At 45.6% G+C, this 25,989-nt stretch overlaps 1 protein-coding gene across 1 annotated transcript in view; it reads left to right on the top strand.

The window, feature by feature from the left end:
• Nucleotides 1-3,932: 3,932 nt before the first annotated feature.
• LOC117325794 (rho GTPase-activating protein syd-1-like) overlaps nucleotides 3,933-25,989 on the top strand; it is a 99,651-nt gene continuing 77,594 nt past the window's right edge. Inside the window, exon 1 of the mRNA XM_033882253.1 lies at nucleotides 3,933-4,654. Coding sequence (XP_033738144.1) covers nucleotides 4,580-4,654 — 75 coding nt within the window. The 5' untranslated portion in view covers nucleotides 3,933-4,579. The remainder of the gene's footprint in view (nucleotides 4,655-25,989) is intronic.

Genomic DNA, 25,989 nt, shown 5'->3' with positions numbered 1-25,989 from the left:
AAATAACTGATGAAATATATTGCTTTAGTCTTAAAAGATCTTTGTTTGATTTTTAAAAAAAAATCAAGACTCTGTTGGGAAAGAAATATATGTCAAAGTATTGTACAAATGACACGCAAGATAGCAACTCCTTTCAAACCCAATCCAGAGTTAGATACAGCAGAGACAATATGAATGAAACTTCATTGTACATCAGTTTCGTCCTTCTAGGACACGTTAGTGAAGTGTTGATACCAAGGAGGAGGCGACAGATGACACACCAGGTCGAAAGAAATGTCGATATTTGTATTGGGGAGTTGTAATAGTCACATCGTTCAATAAAATTCATAATTTTTTATATTGAATTTCTGAAGACCACCAATTATATTATATGCGTATAATTAATTAATGTTTCAAGGGACATACTGCCAGGACCAGAGCCAAGAAAGTGGCCCCTCTATTCAACCCCTAATTGTCTACAGGTGTACTTCACAAAAAAATACCTTCTTTGTTACGGAGACGGGTTCCAATATATTCGAATTTTGTATCAATTATCTTTTTTTCGTTGGTTGTAATCGGTGGTTCATGACCACAGAATCCCAAACAATATTGCCATTTCACATTGAACCACTGGCGCGAAGTTTTCCCTCAGATAATAGTATAAAATACTAAGTAGATCGTCCTCTCCAGTTACAAGTACACAGTAAGAGAACAATGTCAAATCCCTGCGGACTGGCTACCATACCAAGTACAAAATTCTGTACAAATACAAGATTCCCCCTAGTTTTAACATACAATGTACCTCACAGGGCTTAGCTTTACGATACTAAAGCAAATTAAGACAATTCGAGTCATAGTTTGGCGTCTTGTTGACTGTTTCAAACCACGCTCCGTTACTTACGGAAAGCGATGTTAACAGTACAATTATATCTACTGACTTCCCGGCGGACAAGTGGATCGTTAGCTCTGTAAGACCTCAATACCCAACAACTACTTTATAACTCTGATTACACGCCTAGGAAAGGGACTTTGTCCTGTATGTCCTCTACCATAATGTTAGATCTGTATATCGGACTTTAGATTAAATATACAGTTACATGTTTGTTGGCTGGATAGAAGCCCAAATAAGTGTTGATGTGGAAGATCCCGGAATACCCGAAGAAAACCCTAGAGGTAGAGTAGGTGACCATGCCTCTTCATTCCTGATTTGTGGAATCAAATGACGTGCGGTTGAGCTCTGACATCGCCTGACTACTATATATTGTAGAAATATTGAAAGAGGGTTAACGAAATCTGGAAATAAAAAGGAAGTTATACGTAGTAAAAATACACATGATATCTGATTTTTAGTCAATTCTGAATTCTGATAAATTGTTTCAGGAAAGTTAAGAATTAAATCGAGATTCAAAGCAGATGGTGATTAGGTTCAGGCAATTTCTGAGGTTAGTGTACTATCTGTCGATCAATAATGACCAATAAGTGTGATTACACGTGGAAATAAATATTTACTACACTGGTCAAATCACGCAAACAGATAATCAGTAAATGCCCAATACCTTGATACCAGTACGGCGCTAGGATCTGCCGTGCCGCCAGGATTGACCGCATACATCAGTTCATCGATAATGAGGCTGGACTGACAATATGATTACAACGGTCAGTTTCAGGAAGGGTAATTTCTCTAATCCAGCTGGTCGTACCTGGCAAACTCTGTAGCAGTAGCTCGCACCATTCCTACCGTAAATTACGAACTGGACGCACGTTTGCTAAACAAAAGAACCCCTTAATAGCCAGCGGTCAAGGTGAGAAGAAACGCTTTGGTGGCAAAAGGCTAATTCCCTATCGATTGAAGACTGAATACCAATCTATGATCTGTCATATAGGACGCTCGGTGCCTTTTAAATGTGTGGTTACCATAGCAACGGATAATCAATCCTGGGAATAAGTAATGATGGACTGTTGGTAGAATGTCGGACAGTTATTGGAGATCACGTGATATTGCTGTTAGTGTGTGAGGGTGCCGGACAAGGAGCTCCGATTAGATATTGATCTGTTCGGGAGGAACAAACGTGCGCCCATTGATATTCTCGCTACTACTACTACGACTACTACTACTATAGTAGCACGGCCTTATCAATGGTAGGGCCAAGGGACCTATAATCACTGATGGTATTGTTACCCTGTGTGGTAATGACCTAAAGTAACTTAATATACCATTGTTTACCATCCTATTTGTTACGTGCGTGCTGAAGCATTCTTACACGTCGAACCGTAACGACGGCAAGGCGACAAGGAGGTCTATCGACGCTTATACTAGTAGAACCATCACTCGGGATGATAAGTTAATCACAAGGTTGTCCGAGTGTTATGGCGAAGTAGAAATTAGTATAGTATTTATCGGTGACGGAATGACTAAGGCTAGATAGTACCAGTTACACGGGTTTCTACAGACACACATAGTGTCTGGTTGTTTAATGATCACTAATGTTATTGCAACTAGTGGTGATGTGATAAAAGCGCACGTAGAACAAACGACCACCCCAGGGACAGTTGTCAATAGAGGGATGGTTGGTTAAGGACTTACAGACAGGCAACTTATGTCACATTATATTGTGACCATCACAAAACGTGATGTACTAAGAAAGTGCCGGCATAGCTTTGTGTTGTACGAGTACCTCTGGATTTATATAACCGACATATAGGATGTACCCGTGTTATTATAACATCATCCCGGTACAAATTACCCGGAATTATCACTGATGTCAGTATTATCGCTATTGGACATCGCACGAGCTGCTAATGACAGCTTTTAACGTCATTATATAATTACACAGGTATACTTAGCATGAGAATACAATTTACTCTTAGAAAGTCAAACACTTGTTTTGCACCAACAGCCAGTGAGGTTATAGGTATGTAGTTCAGACTCATAAATTTCGGTTTGCATTAAGAGCTATTTGAACACATTTCATACCGTGTAGTAACCGCTATAACACCTACGTCTACATTGAATATGTATTAATCACCCACAAATGCCACATTAACTTCAAATACTTTGACGCCTACAAAATGTCACACATGTAAAAGTACCAACGTCTATACAAATGACAACACCTCTTAAGGCGAAATGGTAACTAAACCTTCAAAGCATCAGATCACACTGCCTTGCCTCAAAAGGACAGCATCTGAAAAAGGGTACAACAGTCTCCAAAACTAGATAACGCCCCCAATACGTTAAAAAGAAAACAGAACGCCCCCGGAGCGAACAATTCCACTTTAAAAGGTCGAAACATCTTCAACGAAAGGACAACATCTTTAAAGTGCTAAACATTATAAAAGGCTTAAATGAAAACACCTCCGAAAAATCCACACCGCCTCCAATGCTGACAACGCCTCCAATACTGACACCGCCTCCATAGAAAGGTTACACAGAGAACGAACTTGACGACATTCGGAGGAAGTAACCGTCCTAGTGATAGTTGGCTTTGACATTTATATTAGCAGCTTTGGTACTCGTGGACGGAGCAGTGATTGGTGACGGTACTATTATACTTAAGTACATCTTTAGTACATTTTTAGTATATCTTTTACATTGGACCATTAGGCAGCGGTACCCTGGGACCCAATGTTTGTGTAGCACTATTACTTACCTAACAGACACCTTGCGTTCACCAAGTACATATCGATACTAGGCGGGCTTAATCGGATCTGGAACGTGCAGTTACGACTTCCGCCAAAGCCCTTAAAGATTCGCCTGATGTTTTATTTATGAATGCACGCTTCTATCAAATTGAGCTAGGGCATCTAAAATGGCTGCAATTCGTAGACACGGTCGCTATACCAACCATTGGAAAGCCAAGGCACCTAGCGTCAACGGTCAGTCAATAGGTCCTAGCATTACGTACACGCAGTGGACTGTCCACTCCAGCACGACCTACTAGAGCGCGCGGGGCTCGTGGTTTGAGGCGGCAGACGACAAGCAGCTTCGAAATAGATCGAGAAATGGCGGGAATGTTTTCTGTGGCAGATGATGGAGAGTCTGTGTAAGGATATCGATAACCAAATGTCATCTCTGCTGAAATGTTCTGACGCGAAGGAAAGTGGATATTGGTATCGATGGTCTGTATTATCCTCGCCGACCCTTCCATTTGAGGACTTTCTCCGGTGTGAATAGCACTGGTGGTGTAGTGCCTCCTTTATATGTACTGTGATCAATCGCCATCGATATTCCAGCAGACACCCTCGACCGTCAACATTGTTGTGTACACACACGTATACCTTACAATGTGCTGGGTGCCAATGCACAGCTGTGACACACTGTGATAAATGTCTGGTACGAATGTCATATATTACAGTGGCTGGACTGTCGTTGGCGACACTCTATCCGACACCTCCACCTGCAGGACAAGGACGTCGAGACGATGATTGGAGATATCAGGTACTCGCCTTTCCATCCCCATCATCATGGTATAATCTGTATTACTGATATCTGCATTCACTTATAACGATGTATGAGTTCGTTATCGAAGCTGATTTTAACAGATCACATCTAAGGGAGATATGAAAAGCTTGCAGGATCAAATGATTGGAACATTTATCCATGCTTTTGCCGTGGTTGAACAGCTTGGTTTTGGATTTGAGGAACGCTGTGATGTTTTGCTGTGGGCGAGAGGAGGTAAGTGAACATTCCGGGTACAGTGTACCCTTATGGTATGTCACGTTACGCGTGCCATAAAAGCCACGTGTTGGGGTTTGGGGTGGATGCTGGGGCGTGGGTGTCAATTTCCGGTATATCGGGGTGAGAAACGTATACCATATTGACATATTTAAAAGATGTATGATCAGGTACATGCCGCTATAGAACCTTGATTACAGGTTTTACAGGTGTTTAGGGTGTTGATATTGATGACATGCGACTTTGTTCTGAATAGCGATGTCAGATACTAGGGTTTAAAATGTGAACATGGGGGAGGGGTCTTAGGAATGGATTAATCATGGGGGAGAGTGGGGGTGGGGGGAGGTGGTGAGTGCTAGGCTTGTGGTAATTAGTTTCAGTGATCATGTCTTACATTGACATATTGCTGACCAGCTTGGTTTTGGATTTATATCACAATGTCACACACGTCCACGACACAACACCTTAACGTGCGAGGCAGTGGCTCGAATTATAAATCGGGTGTATGTCTGTCAATACCCTATGACAATAATTGATCTCATATATATATATTTATAGCCACTGAGAGATATTATCACTGAACTTCTGACCCCCTCCTCCTTCTGTGACAGAGGGTGCTATATGGTCGTGTTCTATTGTAACCGAGGGCTGATGTGACCTTTACATTAATGGCAATACGGTGCTATTCGAAATGTCAGGTTTAGCACCATCAGTGGATTAAATATGGGCGTTGTATATGGTTAGCAGTTAAAATAGCATAAAACTGTGAATCATACCCTCAAAATTGCATTTATGACTTTACTGGCAAAGTAAGACCAAAAACAAATTACGCTAACGCACTTCCACCGATTTTCGGAGTCTTTTTATTCCGGATTTCTTTCTATGGCGTCTATAGTCAGATCCTCTGTGTAGTCTTTATAATTATGAATTATGTACAGGTATGCATTGTCAAGTGTGACGTCCTTTGGTTAAGTATGGGTATGCATGCTTACTGATAATATGAATGCTTCTCTGTTTGACTGGTTTTTTGGTATACATATATAACAATACAGCTCTCGAGGATACAGATCTACACAAGTACTTTTTATGCTGAAATATTTCATATGGATATATTAAAAGTTGATTCTTTAAAATTATTTTCGTTTTTAATAACAATAATGAAGGGGGTATTGTTCGTAATAAATTAAAATGACTGAATTAGTTTCTGTAACAATGGCCAAGATGACGTTCTTATGGTATACATGTTATTGTATAACGCGAGGCTGATTGTAGTCCTGATGGGATTTAGATCGCGAGAATTACAGCACTGACAATCGCCAGTGCTCTCCCGGGACATGTTGGTTTTTGCTGACAGACTCGTCCAAGATATTTTGACATTTTTATTGATAGGTCTTGGCTGACATGCAAATGTTAATACAGACCTAAAAAGTGTGTTTGTCAAGACTCACCAGAAAGGGACATCCGGTTACAATAGTTCATCTCTGAACCCATAACATGACAACTCTGGTTTAACCGGTAAAACCGTATAAATGAAAGTGACCCAAGTAAAGGGCAGATGACGGCGTAGTTTTCCAGACTAACGGGGTCCAATTTGGACAGTAAAACAGTTTCTGATATCGTTTTAGTCGGCTGAGACCATATGGTACCCTTAAAATGTTGTCATCAATCATTGATTGCTTCTTCATATTGCACAATGTTAATGGAATCAGAATTATTGTCTTTGACCAATTTTGACTTTCCCTTTGAGTTCTGTCAAAATCAGATAAAATCTTATTATAATTATATCAGTGATCAGTTCCCATAGAACAAAGAATTTCAAGTGGTTATAATGGAGCCAAATTATACTAAAATCATGGATATTTTACAACCGCACAGCTGGATCACATAGTCCTAAAATGTATGTACGATATTAGGGGGTTGTATGTTAGGGCCAAACCTGACATGAAGGGGGATATGGAACTTCTAGAGGGTTAGATCAACCCTAGATAATATGTAACGGAGTGTTGAACCAAAACTGTCCGATATTAGGTCCTAGGATCAAATCATACGTGTTTTACGGAATTTCAAATCGCTAGTGGCAAACAACCGACTGAGATACTAAGTAGACACGTGTCCACTACCAATTAGTCGAACGCGAAAATAACGCGGACAGCAACACGTATGACATCTCAACTTAGAAATACAGTAAATCACCTTTCATTTGAAAGTGTAGCTAAACGAACTGATACAGTTTATCTGAACACTGAACAGCCATTTGGCCGAACGTTTTGTTTGTAACTCGGAAGCACTCACGGAAGTTAACTATTAACTTCATAAATAAAGTGCGCCTGCCCAACAATGCACCTCTTTGATCTGTATTGTAAATATCATCTCCACACTGTTTCACAGTTAAACAAATAGCAATCAATGGCATTGTCTTGGGGAAAACTCCCATAAAAAGGTCATTGAAAGTAGATTTTTTAATAAACAATTTATGAAGTTGTGTTTGTTTTATGGGAGGGCGAGTCTACAGATAGTGTAGGCAAAATTGATTTTAAAGATCAGACGATGTGAAGAAAATTGGTACTGATGCTGGGGCGATCGTCATCTGGAGTGCTTCTCATGCAGAACATGATATTTACTGAAGCGTGGGAGGAGATGTTTGTCGTTTTAAGTTTGTTGAATTCACTGAAGCATGGTGGGTGGTGTAGTAAAATCGGTGATGGGTATGTGCAAGATATATACATGTAAATGTGTTATTGACACACGTGTCGGTTATTTCAAAGATGTTGTCATGTCTTGTCTAGTTGTAAGTTTACAGCTGATCCGAAACTGTAAAAAAGAATAGAAATAATCAATACTACATCGGGTGCTGTGGGAGTGTAGGAGTGTCCGGCGACGATAATTATCGGGATTAGAACATTGTATTACTAGCTTGGGGAGGGATTAGTAGCGGTATTGGGGAAGGGTGAACTGTGTCTACCGGAGGAGACATATCAAGAGTTACCTACTCCATAGTTACCTGGGAATAAATTAAAATGCGATTTATCACCGTACTTTAGTTTCCATTTTAATCAAATTTGCTAAACATGAATCGGATGTAGCAATATGTAAATCTGTGTAGAAAATAGGGGAAGATGATGAGAGGTAGAGGTGGGGAGGAGGTTGAGTAAGAGAGAGGCCTCTCACGAAACGTCGAGTGGGAGATATTGTGTGTTTGTGGAAAGTGTTGGGTGGAGGTGGTACGTCGAGTGGGAGATATGGTGTGTTTGTGGTAAGTGTTGGGTGGAGGTAGTACGTCGAGTGGGAGATATGGTGTGTTTGTGGTAAGTGTAGGGTGGAGGTGGTACGTTGAGTGGGAGATATTGTGTATTTGTGGAAAATGTTGGGTGGAGGTAGTACGTTGAGTGGGAGATATGGTGTGTTTGTGGTAAGTGTTGGGTGGAGGTAGTACGTCGAGTGGGAGATATTGTGTATTTGTGGAAAGTGTTGGGTGGAGGTGGTACGTTGAGTGGGAGATATGGTGTATTTGTGGTAAGTGTTGGGTGGAGGTAGTACGTCGACTGGGAGATATGGTGTGTTTGTGGTAAGTGTTGGGTGGAGGTGGTACGTTGAGTGGGAGATATGGTGTGTTTGTGGTAAGTGTTGGGTGGAGGTGGTACGTTGAGTGGGAGATATGGCGTGTTTGTGGTAAGTGTTGGGTGGAGGTAGTACGTCGAGTGGGAGATATGGTGTGTTTGTGGTAAGTGTTGGGTGGAGGTAGTACGTCGAGTGGGAGATATGGTTTGTTTATGGTAAGTGTTGGGTGGAGGTGGTACGTTGAGTGGGAGATATGGTGTGTTTGTGGTAAGTGTAGGGTGGAGGTAGTACGTCGAGTGGGAGATATTGTGTATTTGTGGAAAGTGTTGGGTGGAGGTGGTACGTTGAGTGGGAGATATGGTGTATTTGTGGTAAGTGTTGGGTGGAGGTGGTACGTTGAGTGGGAGATATGGTGTATTTGTGGTAAGTGTTGGGTGGAGGTGGTACGTCGAGTGGGAGATATGGTGTATTTGTGGAAAGTGTTGGGTGGAGGTGGTACGTTGAGTGGGAGATATGGTGTGTTTGTGGTAAGTGTAGGGTGGAGGTAGTACGTCGAGTGGGAGATATTGTGTATTTGTGGAAAGTGTTGGGTGGAGGTGGTACGTTGAGTGGGAGATATGGTGTATTTGTGGTAAGTGTTGGGTGGAGGTGGTACGTCGAGTGGGAGATATGGTGTATTTGTGGTAAGTGTTGGGTGGAGGTGGTACGTTGAGTGGGAGATATGGTGTGTTTGTGGTAAGTGTTGGATGGAGGTGGTACGTTGAGTGGGAGATATGGTGTGTTTGTGGTAAGTGTTGGGTGGAGGTGGTACGTCGAGTGGGAGATATGGTGTGTTTGTGGAAAGTGTTGGATGGAGGTAGTACGTCGAGTGGGAGATATGGTTTGTTTATGGTAAGTGTTGGGTGGAGGTGGTACGTCGAGTGGGAGATATGGTTTGTTTATGGTAAGTGTTGGGTGGAGGTAGTACGTTGAGTGGGAGATATGGTGTGTTTCTGGTAACTGTAGGTTGGTGGTGGTCACTTGAGTGGGAGATACATGTATTGTATGTGTGTTGTAAGTAGGGTGGAGGCGGTAACTACTTGATATACTGTACGTAGCTGAGAAGGAAAAGTGTTGTATCGATGTAAAAATATTTCAATCGCCTAAGTTAAAATCTGTATATACATGTACTTTTGTTGTGACCATATTTTAGGCTGTTATTATGTTTCAACTCAGACCTTATTACTAATATACGACTTTCAGTAGCGTCTATCGGTGGTTGGTGGTATTCTGAACCAAGCGTCAAGCTAACAGAACTTTAAATCTTTAGAGCACTGGAATGTATTTGTTTACGTTTTGATTCACCGAGACGCTGCCTTTGGATACCATTACACTATATCGATCATAATTACTAGGGATGTACTTTTGTAGCTTGTTTCGTTCAAAAGCTACGTATTCTAAACCGTTTGATGATGAGCATGGTTTCGAGTTTATAATCACAGTTAACTCCCTTGACTTAGCATTCCCCCACATATTGATGTATGTACGGTCAGATATTCCCCTACATATTGATGGTGATATTGGTGTACGTCCGGTCAGACATTCCCAAATATTGATGTACGTCCGGTCAGACATTCCCCACATATTGATGGTGATGTATGTACGGTCAGATATTCCCCCACATATTGATGGTGATATTGGTGGTGATGTACGTCCGGTCAGACATTCCCCACATATTGATGTACGTCCGGTCAGACATTCCCCAAATATTGATGTACGTCCGGTCAGACATTCCCCACATATTGATGGTGATATTGATGTACGTCCGGTCAGACATTCCCCACATATTGGTGGTGATGTACGTCCGGTCAGACATTCCCCACATATTGATGTACGTCCGTTCAGACATTCTCTCACATATTGATGTACTTCCGGTCAGACATTCTCTCACATATTGATGGTGATATTGGTGGTGATGTACGTCCGGTCAGAGACTCCCCACATATTGATGGTGATATTGGTGTACGTCCGGTCAGACATTCCCCACATATTGGTGTACGTCCGGTCAGACATTCCCCACATATTGATGGTGATATTGGTGTTGATGTACGTCCGGTCAGACATTCCCCACATATTGATGGTGATATTGGTGTTGATGTACGTCCGGTCAGACATTCCCCACATATTGATGGTGATATTGATGTACGTCCGGTCAGACATTCCCCACATATTGATGGTGATATTGGTGTTGATGTACGTCCGGTCAGACATTCCCCACATATTGATGGTGATATTGATGTACGTCCGGTCAGACATTCCCCACATATTGATGGTGATATTGGTGTACGTCCAGTCAGACATTCCCCACATATTGATGGTGATATTGATGTACGTCCGGTCAGACATTCCCCACATATTGATGGTGATATTGATGTACGTCCGGTCAGACATTCCCTCACATATTGATGTACGTCCGGTCAGAGACCCCCCACATATTGATGGTGATGTTGGTGTACGTCCGTTCAGACATTCCCCACATATTGATGGTGATATTGGTGGTGATGTACGTCCGGTCAGACATTCCCCACATATTGATGTACGTCCGGTCAGACATTCCCCACATATTGATGGTGATATTGGTGTACGTCCGGTCAGACATTCCCCCACATATTGATGGTGATGTACGTCCGGTCAGAGACTCCCCACATATTGGTGTACGTCCGGTCAGACATTCCCCACATATTGGTGTACGTCCGGTCAGACATTCCCCACATATTGGTGTACGTCCGGTCAGACATTCCCCACATATTGATGGTGATATTGGTGTACTTCCGGTCAGACATTCCCCCACATATTGATGGTGATGTACGTCCGGTCAGAGACTCCCCACATACTGGTGTACGTCCGGTCAGACATTCCCCACATATTGGTGTACGTCCGGTCAGACATTCCCCACATATTGATGGTGATATTGGTGTACGTCCGGTCAGACATTCCCCACATATTGATGTACGTCCGGTCAGACATTCCCCACATATTGATGGTGATGTACGTCCGGTCAGAGACTCCCCACATATTGATGTACGTCCGGTCAGACATTCCACACATATTGGTGTACGTCCGGTCAGACATTCCCCACATATTGGTGTACGTCCGGTCAGACATTCCCCACATATTGATGGTGATATTGGTGTACGTCCGGTCAGACATTCCCCACATATTGATGGTGATATTGGTGGTGATGTACGTCCGGTCGGACATGCCCGACATATTGATGGTGATATTGGTTTACGTCCGGTCAGACATTACCCCACATATTGATGGTGATGTACGTCCGGTCAGACATTCCCGACATATTGATGGTGATATTGGTGTACGTCCGGTCAGAGACTCCCCACATATTGATGGTGATATTGGTGTACGTCCGGTCAGACATTCCCCACATATTGGTGGTGATGTACGTCCGGTCAGAGACTCCCCACATATTGATGGTGATATTGGTGTACGTCCGGTCAGAGACTCCCCACATATTGATGGTGATATTGGTGTACGTCCGGTCAGACATTCCCCACATATTGGTGGTGATGTACGTCCGGTCAGACATTCCCGACATATTGATGGTGATATTGGTGGTGATGTACGTCCGGTCAGAGACTCCCCACATATTGATGGTGATATTGATGTACGTCCGGTCAGACATTCCCCCACATATTGATGTACGTCCGGTCAGACATTCCCCCACATATTGATGTACGTCCGGTCGGACATTCCCCACATATTGATGGTGATATTGGTGGTGATGTACGTCCGGTCGGACATTCCCCACATATTGATGTACGTCCGGACGGACATTCCCCACATATTGATGGTGATATTGGTGTTGATGTACGTCCGGTCGGACATTCCCCACATATTGATGTACGTCCGGTCAGACATTCCCCCACATATTGATGTACGTCCGGACGGACATTCCCCACATATTGATGGTGAAATTGGTGTACATCCGGTCTGATGTCCCTACTATATCACAGCTATCCTGTTATGACATTTATACCTGTTTAACATTCAATATTTAGAAGCAATCTTCTTCAGTTTTAAAGATAATTAAAAGTAAATGATGTCATTCGTGAACAACTCATGAATCTATGTCTACATACAGTTTTGAATGAGTCGTTTATAACTTGCTGAAATCCATTAAAACTTTTTTGTGCAATGTTAAAAATTCCAATACTCGAATCACATTTAATCTGATTGAAATAAGCTTTGTGTGAAAATACCCAGATTAGACTTTAAACAGATTTCAAATTGCTCCTTCAATATGGTTGTCCTATAGTCCGTCACTATAAATTATTACCGCCGACTCATACCATATACAATGTAAGCGAATAGTTATAACATTTTATAGACATCAAACACCTCAGAGCTCAGTGTTCGGAGAGATATACAGAACCATGTTAGTTCAACATATCCGTTTTATATGTATACGTTGTTATATCCAATTCCACAAATACATAAATAATTAAATACATATTTTTTGTCGTGTGCGTAATCTGATTTTCTCATTTGGATTTGAAATACGGAAGCTTATTTAGAAAAGAAGAAAACAAACTGCATAGAAATATCATAATTTATACAGACAGAAATAGAATAAAGTCTTTGTAAGAGAAACCGTACAACACGGAGAAAACCCACGTGGCAGAAATTGTATTTAGGACGTGAATTGAAAATAATCTGTCCGGGAATGATTTGTATTCAGGACGTGATTTGAAAATACAAAATATAATCTGTCCGGGCAGAATTATTATTTAGGGCGTGGTTTGGAAATAATCTATCCTGGCAAAATTGTTTTTAAGACGTGGATTGAAAATAATCTGCCCGGGAAGAAATTGTATTAAGATTTGAAGTGAAAATGATGTGTCCAGATACAAATAGTATTTAGGACGTGGTTTGAAAGTAACCTCTCTCGGAAGAAATAGTATTTAGGACGTGAAACGAAAATAATCTGCCGGACAGAAATGGTCTTTCGGACGTGAAATGAAAATATTCTGCCCTGGCAGAAATTGTATTTCAGACGGATTCAGTATTGCTTTATACCTACATGTACATGTATGTTCTTAAATACGCCGAAGATTAATTGTTTTTGTTGGGGCAGATTCGTTGTTCTGTAATTTCTCCGCCTGGACCGATTACTTATTTTGTCTGGTTAGATTATTATTTTCACCCATGCCATAACTACTCCTCCATACATTAGGAAGAGAAACCCGAGCTGAGATTTATTTTAAGTGGGTGGTTGGATGTTGTTAGCGTCCTCAGACAAATCTATCGATATACGCGGGTTTTGTAGCTGATGCCGCAGTCTCTAGTTTTTCACTTACATTAAAATCCCACGCGTATTTTCTGAGAAATATTTTGTTTCATTTCCAGCAGTCGGACTTGCTAACTTTCTTCATACATGCCGGGTAAGACTTTCTTGACTACCCCCTCCCCGTGGTAAGACTGTGTTGACTACCCCATCCCCGTGGTAAGACTGTGTTGACTACCCCCTCCCCGTGGTAAGACTGCGTTGACTACCCCCTCCCCGTAGTAAGACTGCGTTGACTACCCCCTCCCCGTGGTAAGACTATGTTGATTACCCCCTCCGCGTGGTATGACTGTGCTGACTACCCCTCCCCGTGGTAAGACTGTGATGACTACCCCCTCCCCGTGGTAAGACTGTGCTGACTACCCCATCCCCGTGGTAAGACTTTGATGACTACCCCATCCCCGTGGTAAGAATGTGATGACTACCCCCTCCCCGTGGTAAGACTGTGTTGACTACCCCATCCCCGTGATAAGACTGTTGACTACCCCCTCCCCGTGGTAAGACTGTGTTGACTACCCCCTCCCCGTGGTAAGACTTTGATGACTACCCCCTCCCCGTGGTAAGACTGTGTTGACTACCCCATCCCCGTGATAAGACTGTTGACTACCCCCTCCCCGTGGTAAGACTGTGTTGACTACCCCCTCCCCGTTGTAAGACTGAGCTTACTACCCCATCCCCGTGGTAAGACTGTGTTGACTACCCTTCCCCGTGGTAAGACTATGTTGACCATCCCATCCACGTGGTAAGACTGTGTTGATTACCCCCTCCCCGTGTTAAGACTAAGTTGACTACCCTTCCCCGTGGTAAGACTATGTTGACCATCCCATCCACATGGTAAGACTGTGTTGATTACCCCCTCCCCTTGGTAAGACTATGTTGATTACCCCCTCCTCGTGGTAAGACTGTGTTGATTACCCCCTCCCCGTGTTAAGACTATGTTGACTACCCTTCCCCGTGGTAAGACTATGTTGACCATCCCATCCACAGGGTAAGACTGTGTTGATTACCCCCTCCTCGTGGTAAGACTGTGTTGATTACCCCAATCCCCGTGGTAAGACTGCGTTGACTACCCCCTCCCAGTGGTAAGACTGTGTTGACTACCCCCTCCCAGTGGTAAGACTGTGTTGACTACCCCCTCCCCGTAGTAAGACTGTGTTGACTACCCCATCCCCGTGGTAAGACTGTGTTGACTACCCCCTCCCCGTGGTAAGAATGTGCTGACTACCCCATCCCCGTGGTAAGACTGTGTTGACTACCCCATCCCCGTGGTAAGACTGTGTTGACTACCCCATCCCCGTGGTAAGACTGTGTTGACTACCCCCTCCCCGTGGTAAGACTGTGCTGACTACCCCCTCCCCGTGGTAAGACTGTGTTGACTACCCCCTCCCCGTGGTAAGAATGTGTTGAGTACCCCCTCCCCGTAGTAAGACTGTGTTGACTACCCCCTCCCCGTGGTAAGACTGTGTTGACTACCCCCTCCCCGTGGTAAGAATGTGTTGACTACCCCCTCGCCGTGGTAAGACTGTGTTGATTACCCCATCCCCGTGGTAAGACTGTGTTGACTACCCCCTCCCCGTGGTAAGAATGTGTTGAGTACCCCCTCCCCGTAGTAAGACTGTGTTGACTACCCCCTCCCCGTGGTAAGACTGTGCTGACTACCCCCTCCCCGTGGTAAGAATGTGCTGACTACCCCATCCCCGTGGTAAGACTGTGTTGACTACCCCATCCCCGTGGTAAGACTATGATGACTACCCCCTCCCCGTGGTAAGACTGTGCTGACTACCCCTTCTCCGAGGTAAGTTTTTGTTGACAACCCCTCCCCGTGGTAAGATCGTGTTGACTACCCCATCCCCGTGGTAAGACTGTGCTGACTACCCCTTCTCCGAGGTAAGTTTTTGTTGACAACCCCTCCCCGTGGTAAGATCGTGTTGACTACCCCTCCCCGTGGTAAGACTGTGTTGACTACCCCATCCCCGTGGTAAGACTGTGTTGACCATCCCATCCCCGTGGTAAGACTGTGTTGACCATCCCATCCCCGTTGTTAGACTGTGTTGACCATCCCATCCCCGTGGTAAGACTGTGTTGACCATCCCATCCCCGTGGTAAGACTGTGGATTACCCCCTCCCCGTTGTAAGACTGTGTTGACTACCCCCTCCCCGTGGTAAGACTGTTCACTACCCCTTCCCTGTGGTAAGACTGTGTTGACTACCCCATCCCCGTGGTATGATTGTGTTGACTACCCCCTCCCCGTGGTAATACTGTGTTGACCATCCCATCCCCGTGGTAATACTGTGTTGACCATCCCATCCCCGTGGTAGGACTGTGTTTACTACCCCATCCCCGTGGTAAGACTGTGTTGACCATCCCCTCCCCGTGGTAAGACTGTGTTGATTACCCCATCCCCGTGGTAAGACTGTGTTGACTACCCCTCCCCGTGGTAAGACTGTGTTGACTACCCCATCCCCGTGTTAATACTGTGTTGACTACCCCATCCCCGTGGTAAGACTGTGTTGACTACCCCATCCCCGTGGTAAGACTGTGTTGACTACCCTTCCCCGTGATAAGACTGTGTTGACTACCCCCTCCCCGTGTTAATACTGTGTTGACTACCCCCTCCCCGTGGTATGACTGTGTTGACTACCCCATCCCCGTGGTAAGACTGTGCTGACTACCCCCTCCCCGTGGTAAGACTGTGTTGACCATCCCCTCCCCGTGGTAAGACTGTGCTGACTACCCCCTCCCCGTGTTAATACTGTGTTGACTACCCCCTCCCCGTGGTAAGACTGTGTTGACCATCCCCTCCCCGTGGTAAGACTGTGTTGATTACCCCATCCCCGTGGTAAGACTGTGTTGACTACCCCTCCCCGTGGTATGACTGTGTTGACTACCCCTCCCCGTGGTAAGACTGCGTTGACTACCCCTCCCCGTGGTAAGACTGTGTTGACCATCCCATCCCCGTTGTTAGACTGTGTTGACCATCCCATCCCCGTAGTAAGACTGTGTTGACTACCCACTCCCCGTGTTAATACTGTGTTGACCATCCCATCCCCTTGGTAAGATCGTGTTGACTACCCCCTCCCCGTGGTAAGACTGTGTTGACTACCCCATCCCCGTGGTAAGACTGTGTTGACTACCCCATCCCCGTGGTAAGACTGTGTTGAGTACCCCATCCCCGTGGTAAGACTGTGTTGACTACCCCTCCCCGTGGTAAGACTGTGTTGACTACCCCATCCCCGTGGTAAGACTGTGATGACTACCCCCTCCCCGTGGTAAGACTGTGTTGACCATCCCATCCCCGTAGTATGACTGTGTTGACTACCCCATCCCCGTAGTATGACTGTGTTGACTACCCCATCCCCGTGGTAAGACTGTGATGACTACCCCCTCCCCGTGGTAAGACTGTGTTGACCATCCCATCCCCGTGGTAAGACTGTGTTGACTACCCCATCCCCGTAGTATGACTGTGTTGACTACCCCCTCCCCGTGGTAAGACTGTGTTGACTACCCCCTCCCCGTGGTAAGACTGTGTTGACTACCCCCTCCCCGTGGTAAGACTGTGTTGAGTACCCCCTCCCAGTGGTAAGACTGTGTTGACTACCCCATCCCCGTGGTAAGACTGTGTTGACTACCCCCTCCCCGTGGTAAGACTGTGTTGAGTACCCCCTCCCAGTGGTAAGACTGTGTTGACTACCCCCTCCCCGTGGTAAGACTGTGTTGAGTACCCCCTCCCAGTGGTAAGACTGTGTTGACTACCCCCTCCCCGTGGTAAGACTGTGCTGACTACCCCCTCCCCGTGGTAAGACTGTGTTGACTTCCCCCTCCCCGTGGTAAGACTGTGTTGACTACCCCCTCCCCGTGGTAAGACTGTGTTGACTACCCCATCCCCGTGGTAAGACTGTGCTGACTACCCCTTATCCGTAGTAAGACTGTGTTGACTACCCCATCCCCGTGGTAAGACTGTGTTGACTACCCCATCCCCGTGGTAAGACTGTGTTGACTACCCCCTCCCCGTGGTAAGACTGTGTTGACTACCCCATCCCCGTGGTAAGACTGTGATGACTACCCCCTCCCCGTGGTAAGACTGTGCTGACTACCCCCTCCCCGTGGTAAGACTGTGTTGACTACCCCATCCCCGTGGTAAGACTGTGTTGACTACCCCCCTCCCCGTGGTAAGACTGTGTTGACTACCCCCTCCCCGTGGTAAGACTGTGTTGACTACCCCATCCCCGTGGTAAGACTGTGTTGACTACCCCCTCCCCGTGGTAAGACTGTGCTGACTACCCCCTCCCCGTGGTAAGACTGTGTTGACTACCCCATCCCCGTGGTAAGACTGTGCTGACTACCCCATCCCCGTGGTAAGACTGTGTTGACTACCCCCTCCCCGTGGTAAGACTGTGTTGACTACCCCCTCCCCGTGGTAAGACTGTGTTGACTACCCCATCCCCGTGGTAAGACTGTGTTGACTACCCCCTCCCCGTGGTAAGACTGTGCTGACTACCCCCTCCCCGTGGTAAGACTGTGTTGACTACCCCATCCCCGTGGTAAGACTGTGTTTACTACCCCCTCCCCGTGGTAAGACTGTGTTGACTACCCCTCCCCGTGGTAAGACTGTGTTGACTACCCCATCCCCGTGGTAAGACTGTGTTGACTACCCCCTCCCGTGGTAAGACTGTGCTGACTACCCCCTCCCCGTGGTAAGACTGTGTTGACTACCCCATCCCCGTGGTAAGACTGTGTTGACTACCCCCTCCCCGTGGTAAGACTGTGTTGACTACCCCCTCCCCGTGGTAAGACTGTGTTGACTACCCCATCCCCGTGGTAAGACTGTGATGACTACCCCCCTCCCCGTGGTAAGACTGTGCTGACTACCCCCTCCCCGTGGTAAGACTGTGTTGACTACCCCATCCCCGTGGTAAGACTGTGTTGACTACCCCCTCCCCGTGGTAAGACTGTGTTGACTACCCCCTCCCCGTGGTAAGACTGTGTTGACTACCCCATCCCCGTGGTAAGACTGTGATGACTACCCCCTCCCCGTGGTAAGACTGTGCTGACTACCCCCTCCCCGTGGTAAGACTGTGCTGACTACCCCATCCCCGTGGTAAGACTGTGCTGACTACCCCCTCCCCGTGGTAAGACTGTGTTGACTACCCCATCCCCGTGGTAAGACTGTTGAGTACCCCATCCCCGTGATAAGACTGTGTTGACTACCCCCTCCCCGTGATAAGACGGTGTTGACTTCCCTATCCCGTGATAAGACTGTGTTGACTACCCCATCCCCGTGGTAAGACTGGTGAGTACCCCCTCCCAGTGGTAAGACTGTTGAGTACCCCCTCCTTGTGGTAAGACTGGTGAGTACCCCCTCCCAGTGGTAAGACTGTTGAGTACCCCCTCCTTGTGGTAAGACTGGTGAGTACCCCCTCCCAGTGGTAAGACAGTTGAGTACCCCCTCCTTGTGGTAAGACTGTTGAGTACTCCCTCCTTGTGTTAAGAATGTTGTGTACTCCCTCCTTGTGGTAAGACTGTTGAGTACCCCCTCCCAGTGTTAAGACTGTTGAGTACTCCCTCCTTGTGGTAAGACTGTTGAGTACCCCCTCCCAGTGGTAAGACTGTTGAGTACCCCCTCCCTGTGGTAAGACTGTTGAGTACCCCTCCCTGTGGTAAGACTGTTGAGTACCCCCTCCCTGTGGTAAGACTGTTGAGTACCCCTCCCTGTGGTAAGACTGTTGAGTACCCCCTCCCTGTGGTAAGACTGTTGAGTGCCCCCTCCCAGTGGTAAGACTGTTGAGTACCCCCTCCCAGTGATAAGACTGTTGAGTACCCCCTCCCAGTGATAAGACTGTTGAGTACCCCCTCCTAGTGGTAAGACTGTTGAGTACCTTATTCCAGTTGTTAGACTGTTGAGTACCCCCTCCCAGTGATAAGACTGTTGAGTACCCCCTCCCAGTGATAAGACTGTTGAGTACCCCCTCCCAGTGATAAGACTGTTGAGTACCCCCTCCCTGTGGTAAGACTGTTGAGTACCTCATCCCAGTGGTAAGACTGTGTTGAATTCTCCCGCTCTGTGGTACAGTTGATTAAACATTCCTTACCTTTGTGTTTCCATTTCTCTCCTTCTCGATCAATTGTGTAAATATCTAATTGTTAATACATACATAAAATGTCATTCCGTAGTTATTTGGATTATCCTTAGATACAACGAGTTGTCCTCAATTAATTATTGATGACAGCCTGCCTGTATCGGCTTACCGAGTCAATATATAGAGTCAATATGCGACATTAGCGATCGTGTTTTACACGTGCACATATGGAAATTGACGATTAGCACATGATAATACCAATAATACGTCACAAATAATGGCATACTGTCAACATTTATAGGATAATTTCTCTGTATTGATTCCGGTATCCCAAAATCGCCCGTCGGCAGGATATAATGCGAGATCAATCTCAATATATATTGTTACTGTACTGTGACATGTTCTCTGCCGTCCCGATACTTTACCATCCCTTTGTTACCCCGATACTTTATCATCCCTTTGCCGTCCCGATACTTTACCATCCCTCTGTTACCTTGATACTTTACCATCCCTCTGTTACCTCGATACTTTACCATCCCTCTGTTACCTTGATACTTTACCATCCCTCTGTTACCCCGATACTTTACCATCCCTCTGTTACCCCGATACTTTACCATTCCTCTGTTACTCCGATACTTTACCATCTCTCTGTTACCCCGATACTTTACCATCCCTCTGTTACCCCGATACTTTATCATCCCTCTGTTACCCCGATACTTTACCATCCCTCTGTTACCCCAGTACTTTACCATCCCTCTGTTACCCCGATACTTTACCATCCCTCTGTTACCCCGATACTTTACCATCCCTCTGTTACCTCGATACTTTACCATCCCTCTGTTACCTCGATACTTTACCATCCCTCTGTTACCCCAGTACTTTACCATCCCTCTGTTACCCCGATACTTTACCATCCCTCTGTTACCCCGATACTTTACCATCCCTCTGTAACCTCGATACTTTACCATCCCTCTGTTACCCCGATACTTTACCATCCCTCTGTTACCCCAATACTTTATCATCCCTTTGTTACCCCGATACTTTACCATCCCTCTGTTACCTCGATACTTTACCATCCCTCTGTTACCCCGATACTTTACCATCCCTCTGTTACCTCGATACTTTACCATCCCTCTGTTACCCCGATACTTTACCATCCCTCTGTTACCTCGATACTTTACCATCCCTCTGTTACCTTGATACTTTACTATCCCTCTGTTACCCCAGTACTTTACCATCCCTCTGTTACCCCGATACTTTACCATCCCTCTGTTACCCCGATACTTTACCATCCCTCTGTTACCCCGATACTTTACCATCCCTCTGTTACCCCGATACTTTACCATCCCTCTGTTACCTTGATACTTTACTATCCCTCTGTTACCCCGATACTTTACCATCCCTCTGTTACCTCGATACTTTACCATCCCTCTGTTACCCCAATACTTTATCATCCCTCTGTTACCTCGATACTTTACCATCCCTCTGTTACCCCGATACTTTACCATCCCTCTGTTACCTCGATACTTTACCATCCCTCTGTTACCTCGATACTTTACCATCCCTCTGTTACCTCGATACTTTACCATCCCTCTGTTACCCCGATACTTTACCATCCCTCTGTTACCTCGATACTTTACCATCCCTCTGTTACCCCGATACTTTACCATCCCTCTGTTACCCCGATACTTTACCATCCCTCTGTTACCACGATACTTTACCATCCCTCTGTTACCTCGATACTTTACCATCCCTCTGTTACCCCGATACTTTACCATCTCTCTGTTACCCCAATACTTTATCATCCCTCTGTTACTCCGATACTTACCATCCCTCTGTTACCCCGATACTTTACCATCCCTCTGTTACCCCGATACTTTACCATCCCTCTGTTACCCCGATACTTTACCATCCCTCTGTTACCCCGATACTTTACCATCCCTCTGTTACCTTGATACTTTACCATCCCTCTGTTACCTTGATACTTTACCATCCCTCTGTTACCCCGATACTTTACCATCCCTCTGTTACCCCGATACTTTACCATCCGTCTGTTACCCCAATACTTTACCATCCCTCTGTTACCCCGATACTTTACCATCCCCCTGTTACCCTGATACTTTACCATCCCTCTGTTACCCCGATACTTTACCATCCCTCTGTTACCTTGATACTTTACCATCCCTCTGTAACCTCGATACTTTACCATCCCTCTGTTACCCCGATACTTTACCATCCCTCTGTTACCCCGATACTTTACCATCCCTCTGTTCCCTCGATACTTTACCATCCCTCTGTTACCCCAATACTTTACCATCCCTCTGTTACCCCGATACTTTACCATCCCTCTGTTACCTTGATACTTTACCATCCCTCTGTTACCCCGATACTTTACCATCCCTCTGTTACCCCGATACTTTACCATCCCTCTGTTACCTCGATACTTTACCATCCCTTTGTTACCTTAATACTTTACCATCCCTCTGTTACCCCGATACTTTACCATCCCTCTGTTACCCCGATACTTTACCATCCCTCTGTTACCTCGATACTTTACCATCCCTCTGTTACCCCAGTACTTTACCATCCCTCTGTTACCCCGATACTTTACCATCCCTCTGTTACCTCGATACTTTACCATCCCCCTGTTACCCCGATACTTTACCATCCCTCTGTTACCTTGATACTTTACCATCCCTCTGTTACCCCGATACTTTACCATCCTTCTGTTACCCCGATACTTTACCATCCCTCTGTTACCTCGATACTTTACCATCTCTCTGTTACCTCGATACTTTACCATCCCTCTGTTACCTCGATACTTTACCATCCCTCTGTTACCACGATACTTTACCGTCCCTCTGTTACCCCGATACTTTACCATCCCTCTGTTACCTTGATACTTTACCATCCCTTTGTTACCCCGATACTTTACCATCCCTCTGTTACCCGATACTTTACCATCCCTCTGTTACCCCGATACTTTACCATCCCTCTGTTACCCCCATACTTTATCATCCCTTTGCCGTCCCGATACTTTACCATCCCTCTGTTACCCCGATACTTTACCATCCCCTCTGTTACCCCGATACTTTACCATCCCTCTGTTACCTCGATACTTTACCATCCCTCTGTTACCACGATACTTTACCATCCCTCTGTTACCTCGATACTTTACCATCCCTCTGTTACCTCGATACTTTACCATCCCTCTGTTACCCCAATACTTTATCATCCCTCTGTTACCTCGATACTTTACCATCCCTCTGTTACCCCGATACTTTACCATCCCTCTGTTACCTCGATACTTTACCATCCCTCTGTTACCTCGATACTTTACCATCCCTCTGTTACCTCGATACTTTACCATCCCTCTGTTACCCCGATACTTTACCATCCCTCTGTTACCTCGATACTTTACCATCCCTCTGTTACCCCGATACTTTACCATCCCTCTGTTACCCCGATACTTTACCATCCCTCTGTTACCACGATACTTTACCATCCCTCTGTTACCTCGATACTTTACCATCCCTCTGTTACCCCGATACTTTACCATCTCTCTGTTACCCCAATACTTTATCATCCCTCTGTTACTCCGATACTTTACCATCCCTCTGTTACCCCGATACTTTACCATCCCTCTGTTACCCCGATACTTTACCATCCCTCTGTTACCCCGATACTTTACCATCCCTCTGTTACCCCGATACTTTACCATCCCTCTGTTACCTTGATACTTTACCATCCCTCTGTTACCTTGATACTTTACCATCCCTCTGTTACCCCGATACTTTACCATCCCTCTGTTACCCCGATACTTTACCATCCGTCTGTTACCCCAATACTTTACCATCCCTCTGTTACCCCGATACTTTACCATCCCCCTGTTACCCTGATACTTTACCATCCCTCTGTTACCCCGATACTTTACCATCCCTCTGTTACCTTGATACTTTACCATCCCTCTGTAACCTCGATACTTTACCATCCCTCTGTCTACCCCGATACTTTACCATCCCTCTGTTACCCCGATACTTTACCATCCCTCTGTTCCCTCGATACTTTACCATCCCTCTGTTACCCCAATACTTTACCATCCCTCTGTTACCCCGATACTTTACCATCCCTCTGTTACCTTGATACTTTACCATCCCTCTGTTACCCCGATACTTTACCATCCCTCTGTTACCCCGATACTTTACCATCCCTCTGTTACCTCGATACTTTACCATCCCTTTGTTACCTTAATACTTTACCATCCCTCTGTTACCCCGATACTTACCATCCCTCTGTTACCCCGATACTTTACCATCCCTCTGTTACCTCGATACTTTACCATCCCTCTGTTACCCCAGTACTTTACCATCCCTCTGTTACCCCGATACTTTACCATCCCTCTGTTACCCCGATACTTTACCATCCCCCTGTTACCCCGATACTTTACCATCCCTCTGTTACCTTGATACTTTACCATCCCTCTGTTACCCCGATACTTTACCATCCCTCTGTTACCCCGATACTTTACCATCCCTCTGTTACCTCGATACTTTACCATCTCTCTGTTACCTCGATACTTTACCATCCCTCTGTTACCTCGATACTTTACCATCCCTCTGTTACCACGATACTTTACCGTCCCTCTGTTACCCCGATACTTTACCATCCCTCTGTTACCTTGATACTTTACCATCCCTTTGTTACCCCGATACTTTACCATCCCTCTGTTACCCCGATACTTTACCATCCCTCTGTTACCCCGATACTTTACCATCCCTCTGTTACCCCCATACTTTATCATCCCTTTGCCGTCCCGATACTTTACCATCCCTCTGTTACCCCGATACTTTACCATCCCTCTGTTACCCCGATACTTTACCATCCCTCTGTTACCTCGATACTTTACCATCCCTCTGTTACCACGATACTTTACCATCCCTCTGTTACCTCGATACTTTATCATCCCTCTGTTACCTTGATACTTTACCATCCCTCTGTTACCCCGATACTTTACCATCCCTCTGTTACCCCGATACTTTACCATCCCTCTGTTACCCCGATACTTTACCATCCCTCTGTTACCTCGATACTTTACCATCTCTCTGTTACCCCGATATACTTAACCCTTCCCTCTCCCACCCGTTACTTTACCCTTTCTCGACCCAATACTTTGCCCTCTTTCTCTCACCAAGAAACTTTACCATCCCTCTCTCATCCAGATACTTAACGACCTCTCTCCCACCCTTTACTTTACCCTTCCTTTTTTCTCTCTCTCCATTACCCTCCATCTCGTATCCTAGTTCTGTTCCCCCCTTCTTCCTTTACTTTACTCTACCTCTATCACTCCGTTGCTTTACCCTCCCTCTCTCACTCCATTTCATTACCCTATTTCCTCACTCACTCCGTTACTTTACTCTTTCTCTCCCACCCAATACTTTCCATTCCTGTGCCAGAGCGTTACTTCACTTCCTCCCAACCCCACCGTACTTTATCCTCCCTGGCATCCCCGTCACAGAGCGTTGCTTTACAGTGTAACTACCACCCCCCCCCCCCCCCCACACACACACTTCCGGTCGTCCTTTTAACTTTACCCTTCCCATCCCGTTCCCTTCCCATCCCTGTCTCATTCAGTTACTCTTCACCTTCCTTCTCCATCCCTACCCCGACGTTACTTTTACTTTACCTTCTCTTCCCTCTCACACTCCGCTACTTTTCTTTCCCCCTCCCATCCCTGTCCCACAGCGTTGCTTCATCCCCCCCCCCCCCCCCTGCGCCTTTGCTTTATCCTCCCTCCCCCACCTCGTTACATCACCATCCCTCTACTACACCATTACTATTTTTCCCTCTACGCCTTTCCATCTTTCTTGTCCCATCCCTTCTCCAGATCCCAGCTCTCTACTCAATCTTTCCCACATTCTCCACTTTCTCCCTTTAAATTGTGATAGATTCGGTTGGGGACGGATGCGTTGTGCCACCTTTGTCTAGCCCGAGGAGCCATTAACACAACAGATTGGTGTGAGGTCAAATAGATTGCTGGCTTTCGATCTACATACATTGTGTATTCTGAACAATACATTTAGTTTCGTACGATCGTTTTTATGATCACACAGAAAATATTGTCTACCAGAGATCTGTTTTATGCGACATTTTGATTTCTTTTACTCAGTAACAAATGTAAATTGAACACCGTTGTTTTGGTTAGCAGAATATATTTCCTGTCGATTCGTGGTTACGACGAAAGGATTGTTTTCAGCTAAAACTATCACACTATTTAAGTTATTAAGCAACATGAACGAGACATTGTAATAATGGTACCACGAAGATATCTTTATTTACCATTATAAAATTTCAAAATTAC

This window comes from Pecten maximus, chromosome 4 (assembly GCF_902652985.1).
Source record: "Pecten maximus chromosome 4, xPecMax1.1, whole genome shotgun sequence".
In the NCBI taxonomy this organism is placed as follows: Eukaryota; Metazoa; Mollusca; class Bivalvia; order Pectinida; family Pectinidae; genus Pecten; species Pecten maximus.
This window is presented reverse-complemented; position numbering and strand designations above follow the sequence as displayed.